Source organism: Lynx rufus, unplaced genomic scaffold (genome assembly GCF_022079265.1).
Source record: "Lynx rufus isolate CCGP_SWC_20201006 ecotype Redwood Valley unplaced genomic scaffold, mLynRuf1.p SCAF_4, whole genome shotgun sequence".
Lineage (NCBI taxonomy): Eukaryota > Metazoa > Chordata > Mammalia > Carnivora > Felidae > Lynx > Lynx rufus.
This window is the reverse complement of record NW_025814856.1, coordinates 7443921-7453278: the sequence shown is the minus strand read 5'-3', so window position 1 is coordinate 7453278 and position 9358 is coordinate 7443921. Positions and strand designations below refer to the sequence as shown.

Genomic DNA, 9358 nt, shown 5'->3' with positions numbered 1-9358 from the left:
GTGAAGCCAAGGGGGAGTTTCCAGTGGGATTTCCACAGACTAAAGCAGACTCCCGGGGTACTGGAGGCCTAGCGGTCGTCAAGCCAAGGTTGTTTTTCCCTCTGGCAAAGCGTTACTACTAAGTAGGGAGTCCCGGGAGAAACGTTATCTGCCGTTTCCTTCTGCCTCCATTTCCCACACCACTGGGCCTACAACCATGCGAATGTTCTAAATCCCACTGTATGGTACACCTCGAACGGGTCGACTTGATGTTATGTGGGTTTCACCTCCGTCAAAAAAATAAGTAAATGGACAGCTTAAAAGCCTGGAGCCTTACCCGTGCCAACTACCCTAGCAATTTTTCCCTTAATTCAAAGCGGGTCGAGTAAGAGAGAGGGGTGGGGTGGGAGTGGGGGCCGGAAGGCCTGGGACATCGCTGACGAGGGCAGCGGCTCCAAGGAACCGGTTTCGGCGGGCCCTCCGGGGCTGCCGAGGGTGTTCGCAGCGCGCTTGGGAGCTCCTGGGTCCAGCCGAGTCCACGAAGGTCCCTGGTGGTGCCTGTTCTGGTCTCAGCTGGCCCAGGGATGGCCATCGTCACAGGTGTTGTCCGTAACAATGAGCGGCTATTCGAAACAGCTGCCGGGTGGGGAAGAGGCCATAGAGGCCTTGCAGCGCCCTCAGGGAAATGCTTAAAGGGCAAGCCCAGGACTTGTCATAGGGGAGGGCAGCGAGTTCTCCAGAAGCTCCATCTGGTAGGTCACGGTGACTCGATGGCAGTTTACGTGGGATGCTGGAGTCTCATGAGCCCCAGATATGGTGACAAGAACAAAAGTATTGGGGCGCCTGGGTGGCCCAGTCGGTTAAGCGTCAGACTTCGGATGAGGTTCAGGATCTTGTGTTTCGTGAGTTCGCGCCCCGTGTCAGGCTCTGTGCTGACAGCTCAGAGCCTGGAGCCTGCCTCGGGTTCTGTGACCCCCGTCTGTCTCTCTCTCTCTCCCCCCCTCCCCCACTAACGCTCTGTCTTTCTCAAAAATAAACATTTAAATACATTTTTTGTTAAAAAATAAAAAAATCCTTAGATGAAAGGCAAAGGGGACACCTCACCCCGGAGGGCCCTGTCAGAGACAGCCAGTCATGGCATGCCTCCCAACACGTGACACGGGACTAAGCCAAAGTACCCACCGGGAAGGGGCGTGCTAGAACCTCCCGACCAGTGGTTCCAGGCTTGGTCGTTTATTGACATCACCTGGGAAGATTTAAAATTGTGGTTGCGGGCACCTGGGTGGCTCAGTCGGTTATGCATCCAACTCTTGATTTCAGCTCAGGTCATAATCTTACAGTTTGTGAGTTTGAGCCCCGTGTTGGGCTCTGTGCTGATGGTGCAGAGCCTGCTCGGGAGTCACTCCCTCTCTCTAAATAAATAAATGAACTTAAAAAATAAATCCATCTATAAATAAATAAATAAAAAAAAATAAATAAATAAATAAATAAAAATTGTGGTTGCCTGGAACCCAGCCGACAACAAGCTGACCAATCCCTCACGTGGGCTACATCTCAAGATGGTTAAACTCATTTTTGCAACAGGTCAAAGCTGTACGGGGGGAGACTTCTCTAGATTAAACAGGAGTTAAAACAACCAAATAGAGGGACACCTGGGTGGCCTAGTTGGTTGAGCATCTGACTTTGGCTCAGGTCGTGATCTCACTGTGAGTTCAAGCCCCCAAGTGGGGCTCTGTGCTGACCGCTCAGAGCCTGAAGTCAGCCTCAGATTTTGTTTCTCTGCCCCTCCCTCGCTCCCGCTCTCTCTCGAATATAAATAAATATTAAAAAAAAAAAAGAATATGTGCATTTTGTTTGGTTCTAGATTCAAACAGATCAAAGTTTGAGAACACGTGTTAAGACTATCAGAGAAAAATGATCACGGACTGGCCTCAGATGATTCCAGAGAATTACTCTAGATTTTGTTTGGTGTGACAATCACGTTGTCACTGTGTAAAAAAGTGCACGCGGAAACTATAGGGGTTTGTTGCTGCGATGTCTGGGATTTGCTTTAAAATACTCAAGCGGGGCGCCTGGGTGGCTCAGTCGGTTGAGCGTCCGACTTGATATCGTGGTTTGTGAGCTCGAGCCCCGCGTCAGGCTCTGTGCTGTCCGTGCAGAGCCCACGGCAGATCTTCTGTCTCCCTCTCTGTCTGCCCCTTCCCCACTTGTGCTCTCTCTCTCTCTCAAAACTAAAAATAAAACATTACTAAGCTACTCTGTCAAAGGAAACCTTAAGAAGGGACACCTGATACAAACGTGGCTCACAGTCTTCACTGTTGAGTTGGGTGACGAGTACGTGTGGAGGTTAAGACATAGTTGTGTGTTTGGAATTTTTCAGACAAAAGAGTTTTAGAGCTTTGTTGGCCGTTCCCAAGCCTTAACGTCCTATTGGCTCTCTCCTCTTTCAGGTGTCTCCCAAATAGGTACCTCTGCTGTAACCAAATTCGGACGAGGGTGATTGGCCGAGAGCTCTTAAAAAGTCACGTGCTTCCACCTGTGGCTGTGAGCACGGACCTAAGAAAAGCTTGTGGCCTCAGGGAGGAGCGAGTCTGGAAAGCACGCTCTGGTGATCCCTGCCGAGCTTGCTGTGAGGTCTGGACTCCAGCCGAGTGAGGCCCCTCGGTCGCAGAACTTAAGGAGGCGTTGCCTCCCAGGGGCCGCCCCTGCGCTGTTGCCCCCGGGGAGGGAGCTCCTTAAAGCCTCTGCCCTAGGCACCCCGCTTGCCTTCCGCTACCCCAGGTCCTACTGCGTTGGATGCCTCAATACAACTTCCAGAACACCAGGGGACTGGAAGGGCTCCCAAGGCAAACCAGGCGACCCTGCCAGTCTGTCCGTCCGCGCACTCCAGGAAGTCTCAAGGGGGAGCATCAGGCCTCCTGCTAACAAGGTAGGTGCAGGTTCGAGGGATGGGTGCGGCCCCTCCCTGCAGCCCTGACCTTGGCCACCATCTACCTACGTCTCTAAAGACCAGCGTGTGCTCTAAACGAGGGATGTGTGCCCACCGCACTACCTCCTCGGCTGCTTCTCAGAACAGAAGCTAGTGGGGGGCTAGCCGTTCCCACTGGGGAGGAGCCAGCCAGCTTCTCTGAGCCCCGTCTCCGGTGCCCTCTGCTGGTCTCTCTGATTACAACAGCCTGCTTCGAGCGCCTGGAGCCAACCCCGGGCTGGCTGGGAAGGCCGAAATCATTAAAGCTTGTTAAGAATAAATCTGAGGGGCACCCGGGTGGCTCAATGGGCTAAGTGGCCGGCTTTGGTTCAGGTCATGACCTCCCAGTTCGTGAGTTTGAGCCCCGCGTCGGGCTCTGTGCTGATGGCTCAGAGCCTGGGGCTTGCTTGGGATTCTGTTTCTCTCTCTCTCTCTCTCTCTCTCTCTCTCTCTCTCTCTCCCTCTTTCTCTCTCTCTCTCTGCCCCCACCCCCCCAGCTTGTGCTCTCTCTCTCTCAAAAATACTTAAAAAAATAAATTTTAAGAAAAAGCAAGAACTGGCCTCAAGAAAATGAGCCTATTGTATCCAGGCGTCTTTGGGCTCTGGGGGACAAGTCCCAGGCCCTGTCCATCCTCTGTTTACTGAGCCCTCCCCGTGGGCAGCCCTGGGCAGGCTCCATCCCTGCAGGCTGGGCTGTCTGCAAGGCTCGGGGGCAGCAGCCCTTCCAGGTAACAGGTAATTGTGGGGCACAGATTCAGAGCCACGGTCTCACCCATGAGATCCGCGGACACAACCTGCAATGCAGATGCGTGCCGGGTACCAAGTGCTTTCTGGTGGTTTTTGATTTTTTTCTAACAACCCTGGGCAGAGTCCTTTCCCATTTATAGATAAGGAGCTCCACCTGTCCTAGGTCAGTAAGTGTGGAAGGTGAGATTCAAACTCTGCTTTTAAAAATATATATTATTAAAAAAAGTGGTTTTGGTTTTTTTTAATTTTCTTTTAGAGAGTGAGAGGGAGCATGAGCTAAGCAGAGAGGCAGAGGGAGAGAAAGGGAGAATCTTTAAAAAAAATTTTTTTTTACATTTATTTATTTTTGAGAGCGCACAAGTGGGGAGGGGCAGAGAGAGGAGACAGAATCCGAAGCAGGCTCCAGGCTCTGAGCTGTCAGCACAGAGCCCTATGCGGGACCTGTGAGATCATGACCCGAGCTGAAGTCGGATGCTTAACCGACTGAGCCACCCAGGCGCCCCCAAAATACACCATATTATTAACCATGGTCACTATACAATATATTATATGCCCATGACTTATTTTACGACTTGAAGTTTGTACCTTTTGACCCCTTTACTCATTTTGCCTCCATTCTCTGGCAATCACCAGTCTCTTCTCTGTATCCGTGAGCCCAGTTTTTTCTTCTTTTTGTTTTTTAGATTCCACACATAAGTGAGTTCCCCTGGCATTTGTCTTTGGTTCACTTATCTTATTTGGCATAAAGTTCTCAAGGTCCATCCACGTTGTTGCAAATGGCAAGGTTTCCTACTTTTTATGGCTCAGTAATATTCTATCCTACATCCATCACATCGTCCTTATCCGATCATTCACTGGTGTTTCCATATATTGCCTATCGTAAATAATGCTGCAGTGAACATAGGGGAACATGGATCTTTTTGAGTTTTTTTTTTTTAACATTTAATATTTATTTATGAGAGAGAAAGTGTGAGCAGGGGAAGGGCAGAGAGAGAGGGAGACCCCCAATCCAAAGCAGGCTCCAGGCTCCGAGCTGTCAGCACAGAGCCCGACACGGGGCTCGAACTCACGAACTGTGAGATCATGACCTGAGCCGAAGTCAGACGCTTAACCGACTGTGCCACTCAGATGCTTCCCCCCCCCCTTTTCTTAATAAATGTTTATTTTTGAGAGTGCCGTGCAGAAGCTTTTTAGTTTGCCTTGGTTCCACTTTTGTTTTTGTTGCCTGCACTCTTGGTGCCAAATCCAAAAAATCGTCACCAAGACCGAGGTCAAGGAGCTTCCTGCGTATGTTTTCTTCTAGTTTTATGGTTTCGGGTCTCCTGTTCTTTAATCCATTTTGAATTACTTTTGGTATGTGGTGTAAGATAGTGGCCCTGTTTCGTTTTTTTTTTGAGTGTGGTTGTCTGGTTTTCCCAACACCATTTACTGAAGAGACTGCTCTCTACCCACCGTGTGTTCTTGGCTCCTTTGTTATAAATCAATTGACCATATATTCGTAGGTTTATTTCTGGGCTCTCTGGTTCCATTGAGCTGGGTCTGTATGATACTGATACCATGCCGTTTTGAATACTATACCTTGGCAACATACTTCATCAGGAAGCATGACGCCTCCAGCTTTGTTCCTCCCTGAGATTACTTTGGCTATTTGGGGTTCCCTATAAATTTTAGGATTTTTTTTTTTCCTGTGAAATGCCATTGGAGTTTTGGTAGGGTTGCAGATTGTTTTGGGGAATATGGGGTTTTTTTTTTAATGTTTATTTCTTTAGAAAGAGAATCAGTGGGAGAGGGGGACAGAGGATCCCAAGCAGGCTCTGCATTGACCGCAGCGAGCCTGATGTGGGGCTCAAACTCACAAACCTGAGCCGAAGTCAGACGCTCAACCAACTGAGCCACCCAGGTGCCCGGGAATATGGACATTTTAACAATATTCTTCCCATCCATGAGCACCGTATATCTTTACATTTTTTTGTGTCTTCAGATTTTTCATAAATGTCTTAAAGTTTTCACTTTCTTGGTTAAATTTATTCCTAGGTGGTTTTTTTTTTTTTTTAACGTTTATTTATTTTTGAGACAGAGAGACAGAGCATGAACGGGGGAGGGTCAGAGAGAGGGAGACACAGAATCTGAAACAGGCTCCAGGCTCCGAGCGGTCAGCACAGAGCCTGACGCGGGGCTCAAACTCACGGAACGCGAGATCATGACCTGAGCCGAAGTCGGCCGCTTAACCGACTAAGCCACCCAGGCGACCCCTAGGTGTTGTTTTTGATGCACTTGTAAATTAGATTGTTTCCTTAATTTGTTCATTATTAATGTATGGCAATACAATAGACTTCTTGCATTTTTGTATCTTTCAACATTAGTGAATTCATTTGTTCTATCCGTTTTTTTCATGGGGTCTTTAGAGATTTCTGTAAATAATACATTATCTGCAAATAGTATCAGTTTTACTTCCTTTACAATTTGTTCGCCTTTTTTCTTATGTAACTGTTCTAGCCCCGGTCAGTTACAAAACCAGTATGAAAGCTGAGACTTAAACATTAAAACCCTATTTTTTATTTCAATTTTTTTTTTTTTATTTTTTGAGCGAGAGAGCACGAGCAGGGAAGGGGCAGAGAGAGGGAGACACAGAATCTAAAATAGGCTCCAGGCTCTGAGCTGTCAGCACAGAGCCCAATGCGGGGCTCAAACTCAAGAACCGTTAGATCATGACCTGAGCCTGAGTCAGATGCTTAACCGACTGAACCACTCAGATGCCCCTGAAGTGGCATTTAATAACCACCTCAAGCAATGAAGCTGGGCAGTTCGCTTCCAGAACTTCTGATCACACTAAGGAACACCTCTCACTTGGAGGCCAGTGTGTCTTAGAACTTTCCCTGAAGTTGGCCAATATCTCTTTAACGAAGACCTCAGGATTTAGGCCCAGAAATTTCTGCAGGTAACCATATAGGATTATAATATAGTATCCTTTGTCTTTTGTCCTTATTGCATTTTTTTTATATTCACTTAAAATTTATCCCGTATGCAGAATTTCTATTCGTGTATTTAAGTTTTATCTATGGCTAGTGATAGCAACATTTAATAATTTCTAGCAGGATGCTGTTAGGATCAAAAAATAGCATCCCGAGTTCGAGGATTAAGGCACAGGGTTGGGAGTTGCAGTTTGAATCCTGGCTCTGCCACAGTCTTGGAAAAAAATCCACTTTTAAAAATTTTTTTTAATGTCTGTTTATTTTTGAGAGAAAGCGTGAGCAGGATAGGGGCAGAGAGAGGGAGACACAGAATCTGAAGCAGGCACCAGGCTTTGAGCTGGCAGCACAGAGCCTGACGCGGGGCTGGAACCCATGAACCATGCGATCATGACCTGAGTCGGACACCTAACTGACTGAGCCACCCAGGTGCCCCAGAAAAAAATGGACTTTTTGAACCTCACTTTTTCTGCTGTAAAGTGAAGATGCTGACGTACAAGATGCTCCACTGTCCCAAAAATAAGGACATAAAAGTTACTGTGTGTCCGGCACCCGGAGCATGAATGGAAGGTCTAGAAGTACCAAAACTAAATGGTCGAACGCAGTAACACAAACATCCCAACAAAGACAGTTGTTTCATCTCACGGTTTTATCAAGTAGCCACAAACCACGCGGGTGACAGAGGTAGTCTCATTCCTGTGTCTGTAAAGGAGGGTTATCCTAACCTTGTACACTCATCCCATTCCACAGGATTCTGGGTTTTCAGGGTTTCTGAAATATAAACAGAATCTATGATTCCGTAGATAATTCCAAATTAAATAATGTTTTCCCCTTCTGCGTCATTTTGACATCACTGTCCTAGGTGGTAAAAAGCTTGGTGTTGGTTTTTGCAAAATGCTGTCCTGTGAAGTCTGCAGTCCTCCCACTGCAGTCTCCGGGTCGGGTGTGGCTTCCTGTCAAACATTACCATTTGGGGTACCCTGGGGGAAGGGGGTGTAGGATGCCTGTGGTATTTTCCCACTTTCCTCTGAGACTAATAATTTTTTAACTTTATTTATTTTTTTTTTTTTAATTTTTTTTTTCAATGTTTATTTTTGGGACAGAGAGAGACAGAGCATGAACGGGGGAGGGGCAGAGAGAGAGGGAGACACAGAATCGGAAACAGGCTCCAGGCTCTGAGCCATCAGCCCAGAGCCTGATGCGGGGCTCGAACTCACGGACCGCGAGATCGTGACCTGGCTGAAGTCGGACGCTTAACCGACTGCGCCACCCAGGCGCCCCTTTTAACTTTATTTTCAAATAAAGACACTTAGGACAACGAAAAGAACGTTGCCAAGCTTAAAATAAAACTGAATAGTCTTAGGAGAGCGCCGGAGTCACTCGACAAATAGGATCCCTCGGGCGAGGGGCTGTGAGACTCCACGAAAAGTTCATTTACACAAAGGGCTCATGACGAACGCTCGCAGCGCAGCGATCAACTCCATCTTACCGCTGGGCCTCCCCACCTCCCTGACCCAGAGGGCTCCGCAACCGCTTCAGCTAACAAGGAACAAGGGGAGGGGGAGAGGGAGAGCGGCCTTCTAGAAAGGTGGCGAAAACGCAGGGAGAGCGCGCTCTGCACAGCATTTGCTTCCCCGGCTCGCAGCGGCCGTGCGCTCCGGGCCACACAAGCCCCCGGGGCTCGGAGCCCGGACCCGACCCAGGCCCGGGGTTTCATCTGGGCCCCTCGGGCCGCACCAGGGAGTCGGCCTGGCTGAGGGCGAGTCGGTCCTTCTTCTCCTTCTGCAAGACCTGCTCCTCCCACAGCGCCTGGTCCACCTGGTCGTCGGTGAGCACCACAGGCTCGTACTTCTCGTCGAAGAGCCGCTCGTTGGTCTCGGAGCGCAGCTGACGGGGCCCGACGACGCGCAGGTGGGCCGGTAGGTGGAGGAATTCGTCGTCGTTAACGTCGCAGTCGCGCATGCGGGCGGCCAGCACCCACCAGCGGCCCACGAAGCCCACGTCCAGGATCCGGTCCGGGAAGTCGGCCCAGCGGGGCTGCAGGTAGCGGCAGCGGGCCTGGTAGAGGCTGGCCTGGGCGTCGACGGGCGCCTCGTACACGAGCGAGCACAGGCCCAGGCTCACGTGGCGGAGGCGGCCGCGGCCCCGAAGCCAGAGCAGCCGCTGCACGTGGCCCTCGGAGACGCGGTTGCGGGTGGCCGGGGCCAGCAGCAAGAGGGTCCCCGACGCGTCGAGCAGCGCCTCCTCGAAGGCCGCCTCGCCGGGCGCCAGCGCGCAGCAGGCCGCCGCGCCGCCCAGCAGCCCCACGTACGCGGCCGCCCGCCCGGGCCGGGCCCGCGCCGCCGCCGCCGCGTCCCCGCAGGCCTCCGCGTAGTCTCGGAGCAGTACGCGGGCCCAGGAGCCTGGGGGGAGGGAAGCGGGACAGACGCGGTGACGGCGGGCCGCTGCGGCCACCCACCCCGCCGCCTCCCGCCGCTACTCACCCAACCGCGCCCACACGCCGGGCTTCGCGGCCGCTGGGCTCCCAGGGTCTTCACGGTTTCGGGACCAAAATCTTTTCAGAGCGGCCGCCGCCATCCTCTTCCGGCTTGGCGTCCCTGTTCCGACGAGAAACGCGGGGAATGAGAAGGAAAAGGCCCGGGGGGGGGGGGGGGGGTCTCTCCTGCGGAAGCGTCCAGTGCGCCGGAAGTGGCTT

The 9358-nt window shown here is 51.0% G+C and overlaps 1 protein-coding gene across 1 annotated transcript; it reads right to left on the bottom strand.

Annotated features, from left to right (window-relative positions):
- Positions 1–8252: 8252 nt before the first annotated feature.
- TIMM29 (translocase of inner mitochondrial membrane 29) lies at positions 8253–9301 on the bottom strand. The gene is made up of 2 exons (XM_047096940.1): positions 9147–9301; positions 8253–9065 (listed from the first exon to the last, which is right to left on the bottom strand). The coding sequence occupies exons 1-2, from the start codon at positions 9238–9240 to the stop codon at positions 8377–8379; spliced, it is 783 nt and encodes a 260-aa protein (XP_046952896.1). The 5' UTR covers positions 9241–9301; the 3' UTR covers positions 8253–8376.
- Positions 9302–9358: the final 57 nt, after the last annotated feature.